General features: G+C 31.6%; 1 protein-coding gene and 1 pseudogene across 1 annotated transcript; one reads left to right on the plus strand and one right to left on the minus strand.

Annotated features, from left to right (window-relative positions):
* Nucleotides 1-267: 267 nt before the first annotated feature.
* Nucleotides 268-1,777, plus strand: LOC107895770 (60S ribosomal protein L14-2-like; annotated as a pseudogene).
* Nucleotides 1,778-4,280: 2,503 nt separating this feature from the next.
* LOC107897550 (CASP-like protein 1E1) lies at nucleotides 4,281-6,092 on the minus strand. Its single transcript, XM_016823038.2, has 2 exons — nucleotides 5,530-6,092; nucleotides 4,281-4,739 (listed from the first exon to the last, which is right to left on the minus strand). The coding sequence occupies exons 1-2, from the start codon at nucleotides 5,775-5,777 to the stop codon at nucleotides 4,385-4,387; spliced, it is 603 nt and encodes a 200-aa protein (XP_016678527.1). The 5' UTR covers nucleotides 5,778-6,092; the 3' UTR covers nucleotides 4,281-4,384.
* Nucleotides 6,093-17,704: the final 11,612 nt, after the last annotated feature.

Consider the following 17,704-nt stretch of genomic DNA (forward strand, 5'->3'; position numbering starts at 1 on the left):
GAGATTTTTTTCCCTTTTAGTGTGTTTTCATAGTTCTTTATTTGGTCTGTGAATGAAAAGGATGAAAATTTCTGGGTTTTTGATGCTTGGTAATTTAGGAAGCCTTTATTATAAACTTTTTGAGATATTCTTTTCTATTTATTTGAAGTTCAATGATTTGGATATTGGAACATATATTGTTTTTTCATCTAACTTTCTCAAATCCCAAACAAAAGACCCCTGGAAAAAAAAAGGGTTCTTTTTAGATTTTGAAATAAAGGCAGAAAAATGGTAAACTGGGAGCTAAACAGTTGCTGCAATAATGGCCAAGTTACCTTTCTGGTTACAATTGGTGTCTTCACTGTTGTCATTCTTGTTGTAAGCTTCTTTCTTGAATTTTTTTCTCTTGTTTATAACGAAGATCATCTTTTTCTCTGCTATGCTTTTAGTTGTTGTAAGGAAACAATATAAACACGGTAAAAACAATGGGGTAATTTTGGTAAGAGCTCCCTGGTTATGTTTGTTTGAAGGATGATATATCTACGGTTTAGTTGACTAAGCCATGATTGTTAGTTTTAGTTTAAAATTTAATAAGTTTCTTGTTTTGGAGAAACCATCGAATTGATGGTAATTTGAATTACGAAATAGATTAAGAGTTTAAATAGTTTCTTGGTTTGCACGTTGAAGGAAATTGGGTTCTTTTCTGGGAGCATTTGTGATTTACTTTTGTAATACTTGTTGTAAATCTGTTCATAAGGAACTCATAAATGCTATGGCATTTACAACAATTTTCATAAGTTGTTCATAAGGATGAGGATGCCAAGGTTTTAGGAGTTTTCTAGGAGGATTCACTGCAGTTGAATTTCTGTTAAAAGATACAGCATTATTTGGAATTTGAACTGGTTGCCTCTGTTTGCTTAAATGGATTGACCTAATGTTTCCCCCTGATTGTTGTAACTATGGAGAACAGTGTTGTTGCTGCCTTTTAAGCTCATTACAGTATTCTTGCATGAAGCAAATCATGCAATTGCCTGCAAACTTACCTGTGGTCATGTAAGAAATCCCTTTCCTTTATCACATGTCATATGAAGGGTTTAAACATGTCTTTAATGTGACCATTAGATTTTGGCTTCATAATTTTTCTACTAACCCATCTTACTGGTTTTAGTCTTTGGATTATGGTCTGCTCAATTATCAATGTTCCTTTATCAGCCAACTAGTCTAGTTGAAGTCCTATAGGTGCTATTTGGAGATGTGCGTGTAAGAAGTGACTGTATTTTTAATGTGGCAGGCACTTGTTGATGCCCCGGATATGGTAAGAGGCCAAATAAACTTCAAGAGGCTTACATTGACAGATATCACAATTGACATTCCACGTGTTCCCAAGAACAAATGGGTTGATCGAAGCTATGGAGAAGGCTGGTAAGGACAACGATAGCTTTCACCAGCATTTGTAATGTTGTTTCTTGAAGATATGTTTTCTTTCTTATCACTCTTATGTTAACTTGCAGATGTTAAGAACAAATGGGAAAGTAGCTCGTGGGGTAGAAAGTTGATTGTCCAGAAGAGAAGAGCATCTCTCAACGACTTTGATAGGTTCAAGCTTATGTTGGCTAAGATCAGGGTCAGTTTCCGATACACCCCCTATTGTGTCTACCCGTTTTATACCAGAGTTCTTTTCTTGAAAGCACTTCCTCAAAACATCAATCGAAGCTTGACGAGCTGTAATACGGTTTTGCAGAGGTCTGGAGTCATCAAGCAAGAACTTGCTAAGCTGAAAAAGGAGAATGCATCTTGAATTTAATATTGAATCATGGATTTTTGTTAGTTTTTGTCATCAAACATTCTGCAGGTTGTTCTTTTTTGTAATTTTTTCTTTTATTTACAAATGATTAAAAAGATTAAAGATCAGTTGAGAGATCTTTGTTTGCTATATTACATATTTTATAGTGAGTTTAATAGCAGGATATTGCTTTGCTTGCTGCAATTTTTCTTATCAAAATTCTGGTATTTATTTATATTCCCTTTATAGCATAATGAAAAATAAGACACTTAAGCTGTTTAAGTTTATAAGCTTCAAAATAAAAAGTTTTGATGTATTGTTTAGACAAACTCGAGCTGCTCAAGCTAGATATCGAGTTAATTATCTTACCTTAATTTATGTGTGTATATACTAAGTTTTGCTGAATAAATATTAACCATTCATTCAGATAATTTTCCTATACATATGTATTTTTGTATATAAAATCATGCATTTATAAAGTAATAAAACACTGTCCAATACAACCAAGCATTTGGTTTAAATGATTGATACATGGTCAAAACAAAAAGAATAAGAAACAAAGAATGAGTAACAAACAGTTACATGTTAATTTTAATATTAATTATTTCAAATTATCTTTTATAGTATCATATATTATGATTTGAGTAAATTCATATAAAAATATTAATTATTAAGAATTTTATTAAATTATGATTTGAGTAAATTCATATAAGAATATTGATTATTAAGAATTTTATTAAATTATATATTTTAATTATAATATATTTAATAATAATTATGTTAATTTATATTTTATAGTATCATATATTATGATTTGAGTAAATTCATATAAGAATATTGATTATTAAGAATTTTATTAAATTATATATTTTAATTATAATATATTTAATAATAATTATGTTTAAATATGATTAAATTATTTATTATTGATATTAATAATCTTATTAAAACAATAATCATTTACCAAAATAAATTTATGCTAAGGGTATTCTAGTCATTTTAGTTTTTTCCATTATGCTATTACACCTCTATTCCATTCAACCAAACACAAGATTACTATTACGCCTCTATTCCATTACATTCAACCAAACAGTTGATTTGCTATTACACCTCTATTCCAATACACCTCTAATCCAATACAGCGAACCAAACGCACTCTAAATGATGTAAAATATAAAATAAGATCTTGTTAAACTTATTGACATTCCCTTACATGGACGTAAATATAGATAAAGTAATTGTAAAGTTGAAGCTTCTTTCAATAGATTGAATTGATTTATTTTGTCTCATGAGCTGTTACAAATGTGTCAGAATGTTATTCAGCTTGTCCTTCCAAGATCACAATACAGTGATGTTTTTGGAAGAGTTTGATAGCCATTTCGTTTTTCCAATTATTTGGTTAAATGAAACTAGTTTTGAAAAATGGTCAAGAAATCTTTTAGTGATGCAAATGGGTCTGGAGCATACCTAAATCTCTTGAGTAAATTGAAGTGGATTAAAACTTGGTGTAATAGTAATTTAGGAGATGCAAAGTCTGTCTTTAGCTCCCTTGAAAATCATATTAATTCTTTATAGGATTTGCTACAAAAAGGGAGTGCAAGGGCTGAGGTTGCTAAGGAGATCAAGGTGAAAAATGGCTTTATATAGAAGGGAAGAGCGTGAATTTCAAGATAATGGCAAAATTACAAAGTATTTCCTTTTGGTGGCTTCGGCTAGGAGGAACATGTAACCCAATTTTTTTTTTGGTAGAAAGAATATCATTACGCAATTATAATATTAATCATAGACTAAATTATTGAAAGATTATTCATATCTTTTTGCAAAAAATCGCATATTAAACTTGGAGGCTCTTCATAATATAGTAATCATGAGACTGTAATAGAAGCATATTTTGCCATGTGGTCTATAGCTTCATTAAACAATTTAGGAATATGATGAAAACAAACTTTTCAATTTTGGGTAGTAATTGATAACATGTAACCCAAATTTGAAGTTAGGAGAAGGTGAAGATTATTTAAAAGACCTTGAGCAAATTTTGAGTGCCGTCAAAATTCACTTTAAATCTTGAAATTTGACAATTGCAATAACTATTAAACGAAGAGGTACTTTGCTGATGGTATCGAGGTATTATAATTCATTTTTCGATTGAAAAGATATTATTGTTATATCATTATCACAATTTGAATCTGATTTGAGTCCTTCATTAGGCGCTCACCTATTTGTGGGCTCAATTACACCCTCCATTAGATTCTCAATTCTCCTATAAATATCTTTAAGATATCATTTAATAAGCAAACTTCTCTCCATTCAAAACCTTATTATACTACGACTTCCTTTACCTGTCTAACTCCTCTCTTTTGTGGATACTGTCTATTATAAAAAGTTAATTAAATAGATCAACTTGAATTTTTTTGGTTGGAATAGATATCTCGACTGCTTATTTATTATAAACAGAAAGTTATAGTAAATCTTTTGCATATTATTTATAATAAATAAATAAATAAGTAAAATCCACCCATAAATCACGACAGCCAATAATTCACATACATGCTATTACATTTAAAATATTTTATTTTTGTCAACATACAAAATAAAACAATTAAAATAAAAATAAACTGAAATTCACGATTTAGATGGAAATCTCTTATGGAACGTAAGAAGAGTAATGGCTACCAAAGCAGTAAAAGCCAAGGCAGCAAGTAAAGAAAGAAGAATAGAAACAGCGACTTGGTCACAAAATTTGTCGAACACATTGCAAACTTTGTTCCACCGAACGTGAGAGTTGCCTTTGTACCCCATCAGCCCGATGGCTAAGGCGGCACCGTTGGCAGAAAATAGCAATCCCACCATTAAAAGGTCTGCCACTCCCGCCATTTGACCCAATCTTATGCTCGCCTTTCCTTTTCTGGATCCCAACATGATTACTATTGAAATTGCTGCATATATGCTTGCTATTATATTTGCTACCACTGCGTACCTGGTTACACCATTTATAACATATTTTTAATCCTCTCATTTTCACTTTTAAAATAATAATTTATTCAAAATCATATTTTTTAAAAATATGAATAAAACATATACATGATTAAATTAATTCCAATAAAAAAATAGTAGTTGACGGTTGAGTTAAATTAGTTTTAAAATCTCTCAAACACGAAATAAAATTTATGGTGAAATCTTTTAACTGTTAAATAGGTTGAGATTTTGTCACCTCTTATTTATTTTTTATTTTTTTAATTATATGGTAAAATCTTAAATTTTAAGATGTATCAAATAATTATTCAAAATTTAATTCATTTAATACATTTAAAATTTCCTAAATTAATATAAATTTAAACTTATATATTTTATTAATTTAATCATTTATTCAAATTATTTTTTAATAAAAATATTAGTTGAAAAATAATCTCTTAAAGATGATATATAATATAAAATTACCTGAATTGTTATTTAATGTTTTAGTTAATATATTTTTATTTTTATTTTTTTGATAAAAGTACCATTCAACTCTATTTAAATAAATTGATGGTAAAATTTAATTATTTTTAAAAAATTAATAGCTAAATTTAATAAACTGATAAAATACTTAAATTTGTGGCATATTGTCCACCTATCAAATCTTGTTGGAATGGAATCAGTTTTGGGTTTCTTTTTCTCTCCTACTTAACCTTTTGGCTTGGAAACAGAAATAAAAATTGTTAACTTTTCTTGTGGATTTCAGTAAAAATATGAGGTTGAAAGGTTTTCAAAGTGAAATAATTACTTACACCAGAGCTGACAAATAATGCCACTTAGCTTGGGCAACAATATTGACGGCAGGCAAAGTTGGGGCTATCTGAATTGGAACCACCTTAGTCTGTTTATCCACACCAAGAACGATGGCTGCAGCAACAGTCAGCGCCAAAGCCACAACCCTCAGGATCAACTCACACGTATTCCCTCTTCTCGCCATGCACTCTGCCCCTGTGCTGCCATCCAAACCATTGCTCACTTTGTTGTTGCTTTCGCTCTCCATTTTCAGAGGTTGAAAGAAAGCTGTTGTTTGGATGGAAAGAAAGTTTCTTTTTTTTTTTCTTTCTTGTGGAGGAAAATGTAGAATAGGAATGGGTTTTAAATAGAGGAGAACAAGTGGGTGGGAAAAGTAGAGGCAGGCCACACAGACAGTGGTAGAGTCCAAAGGGTGAAGGGAAGATCTGCAATATTATGACATTTATTGCGAGCTGTTAGCCTGTTCCGGTGGACAAGTGTGGAATGATGACTCTTATCATTGCATTTTCACACTTTATTTTTGACAAAATTTACTGATTAATTTGTTGGGTAAGGTACACCCAAAGTAGAGTTGTCTGTAGATGGAGTGAGATTGGATTTAAGTCAAAAGTAAAAATTTAAGTTAGTTTTTTATATTCAAGTTTAGTAATATGAAAATTGAGTTTAAAATTTTGTCTAAATTTATTTCACATAAAAATATTAAAACTCGAACTTAATCTAGTTCGCTTGTATTAAAAAAAATTATATTAAAAATTTAAAATATAATACATCAAATATACTAAAAATATTAAAATAAATATTTTCTAATAAATAGAAAAAAATAAATAACACTTGTCGAAACTATTTTTAAATCGAGTTTTGGAAAATAGGAATCGACTTTAAGAAAAACGAAAACGGGAGTCGCCACCAATCTTTTTAGGTGTGATTGGATCACCTTATAAAATATTTTGTTTTAAAACATTAATTTTGGTCTACGAAAGTCGAGAAAACGGATTCGGGAGTCGGTTACGTACGAGGAAGGGTTAGCACCCTCGTAACGCCCAAAAATTGGTACCTAATTGATTATCAAGTGTCTTTAATGTCGGAAATTTGAAAGTTTTAATATGCAAACCTCTTTTAATTAGAATGTCTCAATTTTGAAAATTAAGGCTCACTTATTTTAAACGAATCAAAACATCACATCCAGTAAGTTAGGACACAACATTTTAAAACCTTCGAAACTAAGCTCGTCTTTCGAAAATTTCTATCTCGAAACAATAAAACGCCATATCCAATAAGTTAGGACACTATGTTTTGAAATCTCGAAATAATTGTTTAAGTTTTGAAAACTCAAAATCACTTAGAAGGGTGCTTGACTATTCGAATTCAATGAGAAAAGTCGCAACCCAGTAAGTTAGGGCACTACCTTTCCCGAAGTTTCCAAACATCAAGCATTGCCTTTTATTTTTTTTTTAAAAAAAACCTTGGAATATTATTTTAAATGACGTTTTAGGATGACATGTTAATGCATCATAAAGCATAGATGTACAAAATATTCTAACATTTCCATACAAACATAAATAATATCATTAAGACAAAACTAAATAACATTAACATACGTTTAATGAAAAAAAATCATACTAGGGTAAATATAAGATAATAAACAAATAAAAACATGAGTAAACTAAAAGAAAAACATAATACATGTAAAAATTATACAACGATATATATCATAAAATAGCGCATAAAAGAAATAATTAAACATAGCATATAAAAAAAATGAAACTATGCACAAATAAGATAAATGACATACACTAAAAAAATGAATAAATAGAACATTTACAAATTATAAAAATATAATGCAATAGTTCAAAATACATGAAATGATAATATAATATATATACATGCATAGAAAATATATATTTGAAAATAAACGATATAAAAAGGTTAAATATTATAATATATAAAATACATAATCAAATGTATAAAAGATAGGAATAAATATACATATTTGAAAAATGAAGAAATTAAAATAAAAAATATTGAAAAACTAATATAGACGAAGAATAAAATAAGAACAAACCACAGAGAGTAAGAACGCAAGAGGGAGAGAAATTTGAGTGAATGCTCTCGAGAATTCTTATTGCTTCCCAAAACTCAAGTGATTTACAATTAAGGGAGAGGCCTCTATTTATAGTTGAGCCTCCCCAAATCTAACGGTACAGATCAATTACATCAACGGTTAAGATTAAAGAATATCTACAAATTAAATCTCCAAGATTACAAGATCATATCTTCAAGATTGCATATCATATCTAAGATTGCATATCATATCTAAGATTGCATATCCTTAAAGATTATATTTTCATATGAGTCAAGCTTATAGATGGACCTTAAATCCTTTCAAGTAATGGGCCATTCCGATTGGGCCAAATTATATGTTTGTAATTTTGTATTGGACTTGGACTTTGTTTTATTTTTATTTTTTTGGGGTTTATTATTTTAAATACTGAAATGGGCGGGGAAAAAATGGGCTATTACAGCTGTGCCTCTTTACTCATTGTCATGTAATGAGAATAGAGCAAAGACTATAAAAGGACCCATTTTTCCCGGTCTCATCAGCTTCAGACTTCATGGTCCTCAATCTGCTCCTTGCAAACTCAGGATTGTCATGTTGATATCTTCGATCTGCTCTCCGTCGAACACAGAGACGTCAAATCTGCTTCTTCGATTTGTTTTCTGGCAATACAGAGATGCCAAATCATCTTAGATCTGCTTCAGCGTAAACACGTGAAATCCAAATCTGTTGTGTCTTTGATTTGCTCCTTGTAAACACAAGGATGCCAAATCATCTTGGATCTGCTTCAATAAAATCATCTGAAGGTTAGATCTGCTATGTATCTGCTCTTCGTCGAAATGGAGATGCCAGATTTATTATCTTCGATTTGTTCCCTATAAATACAGGGATGCCAAATCTGCTATCTTCAACTTGTTCCCTATAAACACAGGGATGCCATGCTGAAATCTTCGATCTGCTTTGCTATAAGCATAGGAATGTTAGATCTGCTATCTTCGATTTGTTCCCTATAAACACAGGGATGCCAAATCTGCTATCTTCAACTTGTTCCCTATAAACATAGGGATGCCATGCTGAAATCTTCGATCTACTTCGCTGTAATCACAGAAATGTCAGATCTGCTATCTTCGATTTGTTCCCTATAAACACAGGGATGCCAAATCTGCTATCTTCAACTTGTTCCTTATAAACACAGGGATGCCATGCCGAAATCTTCGATCTGCTTCGCTGTAATCACAGGAGTGTTAGGTCTGCTATCTTCGATCTGTTCCCTATAAACACAGGGATGCCATGCTGAAATCTTCGATTTGCTTCGCTGTAAGCACAGGAGTGTTAGATCTGCTATCTTCGATCTGTTCCCTATAAACACAGGGATGCCATATCTTGTTTCTTTGATCTACATTGTCCCATAAAAGACATAACCTGTAGAATGCGTATGAGTTCATGCCTAATAATTAGGATGCTATGATCGAAGCGAGTCAAATTCTCCTAATTAGACATGTTATAATGCAAAATGTTATGAATATGACCCGTATTTCGGACGTCATCACTTATTCCCTTATCGAAGTTTTCCTTACTCCTTGATGTATCAATCATACTCTACTTGTATGCTTTGAATCAACTTAGTCCTATTGTACCATTCTCCAAATGTTGTGACCCGCTGGAGACGTTTATGAAATGATCCTTTCTTAAGATTAATATTGCTTAAAACGTCCAACCACCTTTTGGACTGAAGAAGAAATTTCCCTGAGTACATCCGACCCTCAAATATGGAAATTCTTTAAACAATTGTATTGTTTCAGTTTCTTATATTATCTAGAAATTTCCAGAGTAATATGCAAAACTTCGTTTGTAAAGATATTTAGTTCATCTATCATTATTTTAATGCAACATACTTTAAGAATAATGGAAGATGAATTTAATCTTGAGAATAATTAGATTGATTTATCAAAAAACAAAGGAGGTTAATCTATCTTTGAGAAGAAAGAGAATCCAAAGATAGTAAACAGGACAAAAAAATCAGATGCCCCAGATATCACAGCTTAGGCTTTCGTATGCGAACTCCGTGAAGACTGCTTTGAGTTTAACATGTGTTTAAAAGATCCAAAGTAGTTTGTTGATGCCCCGGTATGTAACATATTTCACTTCTTGTCGAATCTAGTATAGCAAGATCACTGCACGCCTTTCAAAATTTGAGTTTCCCTTTCTGGTTTTCAACTCAAAACCCCTTTGGTCTCAAGGCGCCCTTTGCGAATTTTCACCTTGGCCTCTCCATTTTTATTATTTTTTTCTTTTTACTATTTCTTTTCTTTTCTTTTTTTTTTTGAAATAGAAGTCTCAAAGTGCCATTTGCTGGTTTTCACCTTGGCCTCCCTTCTCCTTCAGACAAAGTACTCCTTGACTAAGTACGAATTCACTAGATCAGATGAATTCTTCCTATCCATTTCTTGTCAAAATCAGTACACCTCTAGAGAAAGCCCTCTTCGCAACATATGACCCTTCCTAATTCAGCATCCTTTTAAATAGGAATGATCTCTTTCAGCACAAGGTTTCCTTTATGAAATTCTTTTGGATGAACCTTCTTTGTCATAAGCCTATGTCATCCATTCTTGGTACATTTGCTTAGGTTGAATACTTTCAAGTTAATTTTACTAGAGGTATTCAATTCTTGACTGCATCAAAGCTTGGAGGAAAAATCTTGATTCATAAACCCGTAAGAAAGGGATTGCCCCAGCAGCAGTCCTGGCTGTTGTTTGTCAAACCCTACAAAAAGATGGTTCAATGATTCCCAGCAGACAAGAATGAAGTTGCTGACTTTATCCTTCAACCTGGAAAGTTGAGGTACAGAGATTACTCCCGGAGCATACATCCCACCATGACTCGATGATGTTTCTGAAACATCCCTAATCTTCATAAATTGCCCCCAACTGTGAACCTGCCAAATGAGCGTAGCAAATAGGAGCCACAACAAATATGGTTGTGGTGCTCCTTTGATACATATAGGATAGAGAATGAACAAACTCTTTCAGATCATCAGCCGAAAACCCAGCCTGGTCTAAGAGAACATGATAGTGGGTCTGGCTCGTGATTCTAATCATTCCAGCATGGGTACCAAGGTAAAAAAACCATTGTTCTTTGGATGGCATACTTTGTTGTCAATGATAGTACCATGTAGCACATTTTCAGGAGATCCCTGCTGAAAAAACTTGGTATGATGGTTTTTCGTACAACAATAACCACAATCTTTAGGGTTCCACTTCTCATCAAGGAACTTGCAAGCCTCAATAACTTGATCAAAACTTGATTGAATTGAGATTCGCTAACTCTATCCCTGAAAATAATGATTTGATCAGGTTTCCTCTTCCCTGAACTTGTATAGAAGTCTAAGAGAGCTTCATTTATGATACCGTCATCCACTTTGTCAGAAACTAGTTTTGAAGAAAGAATCTATCATTTTAAGCTTTAGGGATTGTGTACGGCCTGATGCCCCATAGCTGGAAATCAATGGCCACCGCCTGGAGCTAACCATCGCAGCTGTTGACGGCACATCAGACTGCTCAGGAAAGCCAAACAATGCACCCATTCCAAGAATGATGGTTGGAACCTTTGAAACAACTGGAATTGAAGGTGTTTGCCCCAGCGTAAGCATAGAGAGTGGGCAGTAGTTTCTTATGCCAATTTTTACCAGTCTAAGTCATCTTCTGTAATTTGTTTTCTTCTTCTTTTTCTTTTTTTTTGGCAACCTTTGTTGTACTGTGGTATGGCGCATTATCTTTAAAAAGACTGCAATCTTTTGGCATTGTGCAGTTATATATAATCTTCTTTTTTTTTCTTTTTTTCTTTTTGAAATGGATGACTTTTGACTTTGTAATATTGGCATATGAAGCTATCTCCCCCGCTTAATGGAGTAGTTGACGTCCACAAAGATAGGTCATTGTCAGCTTGAAACTTTTGACGAGCTCGGCCCATAACATACATGCCCCATAAGTCTTGACTCCTTTAAATTTGGCATTCATTGTACAACTAATGCGATTCCTTTCCATGGTGGACCAACAGTGTCCCAAAACCTCATGTTTATCCTGGCAATTGCAAATCCTCCTGCATACGTCTTTGGACCAAATTCCCATAATAGTCTCAACAAAGTTTTGTTTTTGTCTCCTTAGCTGATTTCAATTTCGCAATCTTTCCTTCCTCTAAGGCTATATTTCCTACCACCACTTCATAGGGTAAAAACCTTTTTCAACAAATTCAGAAACAAGTCACAATTTTTGTCACTTTCAAAGTACTGAGATTCCTCTAAACACATATCACACTCAAAAGGAACTCTGTATCTGTAGTATCGTTGCCCGTGTCATTGATATCTAGGGATCTATGATAGGCACACAAAAGAATATACAAGGAATAAATGAATTCAAGAATGACTATTTACATGAAATGAAAATTTATAAAGAATGTCAAAGGTCAAAAGAATCAGAATGAAAGAATATTTACTCAGATAAATAATAAAATTATGTTTTATTGAAAATAAAAATGTCTGAACATGAGCCCACTTCTCAAAAGAAATCTCATTACTCCTAGGCTTTAGAGCAACAAGACTGTTCTGAATATTACTCCGTAAAATTCTTAAAGATTACAGGAAGTTCTTTTGCAGTCCAATTGTTTAAAGAACTTCCCGGTTCATAAGGGCGAATGCCCTCAAGGTTTCTTTGTTCAGTCCCTTCCTCATGTATGACATTGATGGGATGATTTTCATTTCCAAACACCCCCTTCTCCAGGTAAGCTATCCCTCTTGACACAAAAGTCGGGGATATGTAAGGGAACGTCGTTAATTCCCATTCAACTTCTTTTTCACTCAGCCGTGACCCTCTTCTCTCTCTCTCTTTTTCTTTCTCTTTTTAATAACTTTAACTAATTAGGGTCTTTTTATAATTTTGAATGCAAATGATGCAATGAAATGCTATGAGATGCAAATGCATGAATGCAAAAGGTATCGATCTCGATTCAATCTCATTTAGAAAACTTTATTTAGAAAAAGAATATCTTTACATATAAATGGATTACAAATACGCTTTCGCCCTAATGCCCAAAGTTTTAAAACAAACTCTTAGCCACGATCTGATTGTATCTCGTATTGGTGCTCAATATGTCAGCCTGTACCGCCAATATCTATAAATAATCAACTGCCTCCTAAGTTAGAGCTAAGACCTCATCTATGGGGAAATTCGTGCAACTAGGGACACCTCCTCCAATACCTGTGGAGTTGTTCTGATTATTTTGAGATAGATTAGCGAACAAGTAGGTATCCTGTTCTGCAGTGTGTTATCTTAAAATAATATCCTATATCCTTAATATTTCTTAAAAGCTTTCAGATTTCTACCCACGAAAAGCATCCTGCCTCGGTACCTTCGCAGCATAGCTAATCTCTAAAGGTTTTTGTATGATACGGTCTTCTTTAATCGCTTTTTTCACGCTTACTTAAGCTATCCAGGCCATCGGGGCTTACATTTCCATTGTTTCTGATAAGTACAACAGTAAACTCATGCTTGTTGTTTGGTAGCGGTCCTATAGTAAACGAGCTTTTTACCATCATAAACAAAAATTCTTTCCATCCAACTCATTTTTGTAGGTCTCATGCACTCTATCAATCACTTTCCTTCCAATACCCTTACCCTCCATATGGCAACCGTTTTCATATGAAAGAGAAATGCTATAATGGTAGAAGTGTCCATCAATACTCCCACACTCACTTTGAATTGCTCATCTATCCTCCTGTCAAGCAAATACTGCAAGTCCCCTTAGTTATTGTAGAACAACTGCTTGGCTTCATTACTCCATTGATCCCATATTTCCTTTAACTCCTGGAGATTATTTTGCGCCACGCTGATGCGAGTGTAACCCCATAATTCTGATGTGTATCCTTTAGCATTTCCTTTGACCATTTATGGATGTTAACGTTGCCCTCCATTCTATCAAGAAGTCCGTTCTCCATAATAAAACTTTCTAACTTAGAAACTGACCGTGAATCGATACCTTTTAAATGCAAAATGACATGCACAAAAGAAAGAAAACAGTCAGTATCATATGATATTAATAAACACAAAGATAACCTAAGTATAATTCTATCTATATTGAGCTCTTTCGATTTTTCTATTTGTGGTTTGTTTCTAAAGTTTGAGGTACCCGAACCAGCAGATTCCTCGATCCTCACCCATTATAGGCTCATTTGAATTGGGTTCAGTTCAGGGGAATACATTTCCCTATGGCTACACGGAGATGAAAATCTCACGAAACCATAGGTACGAATGTATCCCGAAAGTGATCCACTATCCTGCACGGAGGCGAAAACCTCACGAAGGCGTAGCTTCTCACTCCCACTTAAGGGTGTGACCACAACGGTCATGCAAATGCAATGCGTATCAGAATATAGTATGCAATAATACAAACACATGTAATGTAAAGAGGATTAAATTTTAAAATTTTTAATTTCCGATATTAAGACAAGAGATAATCAATTACACGACTTGACTCTCTTATTAGTCCTCAGCGGAGTCGCCAAGCTGTCGAAACCATTTTTAAATCGAGTTTTGGAAAATGGGAATCGACTTTAAGAAAAACGAAAACGGGAGTCGCCACCAATCTTTTTAGGTGTGATTGGATCACCTTATAAAATATTTTGTTTTAAAACATTAATTTTGGTCTACGAAAGTCGAGAAAATGGATTCGGGAGTTGGTTACGTATGAGGAAGGGTTAGCACCCTCGTAACGCCCAAAAATTGGTACCTAATTGATTATCAAGTGTCTTTAATGTCAGAAATTTGAAAGTTTTAAGATGCAAACCTCTTTTAATTAGAATGTCTCAATTTTGAAAATTAAGGCTCACTTATTTTAAACGAGTCAAAACATCACATCTAGTAAGTTAGGACACAACATTTTAAAACCTTCGAAACTAAGCTCGTCTTTCAAAAATTTCTATCTCGAAACAACAAAGCGCCATATCCAGTAAGTTAGGACACTATGTTTTGAAATCTCAAAATAATTGTTTAAGTTTTGAAAACTCAAAATCACTTAGAAGGGTGCTTGACTATTCGAATTCAATGAGAAAAGTCGCAACCCAGTAAGTTAGGGCACTACCTTTCTCGAAGTTTCCAAACATCAAGCATTGCCTTTTATTTTTTTTTTAAAAAAAACCTTGGAATATTATTTTAAATGACGTTTTAGGATGACATATTAATGCATCATGAAGCATAGATGTACAAAATATTCTAACATTTCCATACAAACATAAATAATATCATTAAGACAAAACTAAATAACATTAACATACGTTTAATGAAAAAAAATCATACTAGGGTAAATATAAGATAATAAACAAATAAAAACATGAGTAAACTAAAAGAAAAACATAATACATGCAAAAATTATACAACGATATATATCATAAAATAGCACATAAAAGAAATAATTAAACATAGCATATAAAAAAATGAAACTATGCACAAATAAGATAAATGACATACACTAAAAAAATGAATAAATAGAACATTTACAAATTATAAAAATATAATGAAATAGTTCAAAATACATGAAATGATAATATAATATATATACATGCATAGAAAATATATATTTGAAAATAAACTATATAAAAGGTTAAATATTATAATATATAAAATACATAATCAAATGTATAAAAGATAGGAATAAATATACATATTTGGAAAATGAAGAAATTAAAATAAAAAATGTTGAAAAACTAAGATAGACGAAGAATAAAATAAGAACAAACCACAGAGAGTAAGAACGCAAGAGGGAGAGAAATTTGAATGAATGCTTTCGAGAATTCTTATTGCTTTCCAAAACTCAAGTGATTTACAATGAAGGGAGAGGCCTCTATTTATAGTTGAGCCTCCCCAAATCCAACGGTACAGATCAATTACATCAACGGTTAAGATTAAAGGATATCTACAAATTAAATCTCCAAGATTACAAGATCATATCTTCAAGATTGCATATCATATCTAAGATTGCATATCATATCTAAAATTGCATATCCTTAAAGATTATATTTCCATATGAGTCAAGCTTATAGATGGACCTTAAATCCTTTCAAGTAATGGGCCATTCTGATTGGGCCAAATTATATGTTTGTAATTTTGTATTGGACTTGGACTTTGTTTTATTTTTATTTTTTTGGGGTTTATTATTTTAAATACTGAAATGGGCCGGGCAAAAATGGGCTATTACAACACTAAGATAAGTGCAACTTAGCAGACAAATACCTCTAAAATAGTTGCAAAATTAATAATAAAACAAGAGTTCTACAATATCCAAACAATAACAACAAAATAGTAACAATATAATAGCAAAATAATGAAAAAACACCGGCAAAACAATAAGAAAAAAGTAGTAGTTTTTTTTTCAAATTCGGGCAGACTTGGGAAAAAAAAGTTTACCCCAAGTTCGACTTGTTTAGGAAATGGGTCTATATTTTTGCCCAAGCCCTTCCACTTTTCAAGCGGTACCATGGATAAGTCTAACCCAAAGTCATTAAATTATTAGTAAATTTATGTTTTGGCTACTTAACTTCAAAATGTTACAAAATGATTAGTGAATTATTTAAAATTTTTCATTTGAACCACTGAGTTGTTAAAATAACTTATATATGACTTTCATTATTCATACAATTTGTACCAATTGAAAGCACATTTCTCTTCTATTCTATAGTTTAGTTTTTTATTATCATGAAATAGATTTAAATATTACAAATCTACAAACTAAAATCCAAACAATTTTATTCTCTGATCTTCGACATGGATTGTCAAATTAATTTGGATCTAAAGTATGTTCTACTAGTGGATGGATGCTGATCTATTGTACCAATCTTCAAATTATTGCTTGGGGTTTACTAATTGAATTTTAAAAAAAAATCTTAATAACCTAATGACTTAAATAAAAAATTCCTAATAATTTAGTGACATAAATAAAATCTTTCGAATAATTCAATAATTATTTTTATAACCTTAGCGTAATTTTGTTTTTAGCTTTCATAATCAATTATGCTGGTGTTGTTTGTGGTTGTTGATAACAAGTAAAGGATTGAATCAACATTAGGTGTTTATATTTTTTAATATCCGATAATTACATTAAACAATCTCTTCCAAACTTTGTTTTCTTCATTTATTATTATAACAACTGTTGGTTTATTTTTGAAGGAAGTAGTAGTCACTTTCAATACCCTTGCATTGCTCCTCAGATTTAAAGTTAAATGCTATGCTTCCCAATCTATAATGCAATAATTTGTCTAATAAGTTGTTAACAAAAAATTGTTTGAAAATTCAACATTAAACTCAAAATCCATAATTATGCATTAGAAAAAGGGATGTAGGTGTTTGTTTCACTGTAAAGGTAGGAACGTGCATTTATTATATATTAGATTTAAGGCTCCAAAATCATAGCCAAATTTCCTCACTCAAACTCAAAATCAACAATATATTGCTTCAAATATCTAGCATCATTTAATTCCCAAGTTCCCACTACCTGCCTTCTTAACCATTCATATTTAATTTAGTCTTCCATTTGTTTTTTTAATAATATTATTTTCTAAATTTAAACTTATATTTTTCATTGAGAGTACAATGTATCTTATTATTATACTAACTTTCATCAATTTTGCCAGATAATATAGTTAGTTTATGTGTCTTAACAATTCATATCACGTTGTTCTTTGTTAAAAAAATCAAATGCTTTGCCAATTTGTTATTTTTTCACATTTTACGATGTGCTCCTCTGTATATTTAGAATTAATTTTTATATTTTATTTTAAAATTTTAGTCCCTCTAATTTTTTAATTTAAAATTTTAAATCTAATTGTTAACACTGTTAATTTTTCTATTATTTTTATTGAAGTAACATTCTAAAATTTAAAAAGCACTCGCTCAATAATCACGTGATAAAAATTGGTATTGTAATAAATTCGAATTTTACAAAAAATTTTAATGATATTAACAATTCTTAAAATTCACATAAATATTTTAATTAGAATAAAATATTTTATAATATTATTAATATTGAGTTACTAAATTATGTTAAAACTTAAAAAGTATAAAAATTACCACTCA

This window comes from Gossypium hirsutum, chromosome A10, assembly GCF_007990345.1.
Source record: "Gossypium hirsutum isolate 1008001.06 chromosome A10, Gossypium_hirsutum_v2.1, whole genome shotgun sequence".
NCBI classification, from domain to species: Eukaryota; Viridiplantae; Streptophyta; class Magnoliopsida; order Malvales; family Malvaceae; genus Gossypium; species Gossypium hirsutum.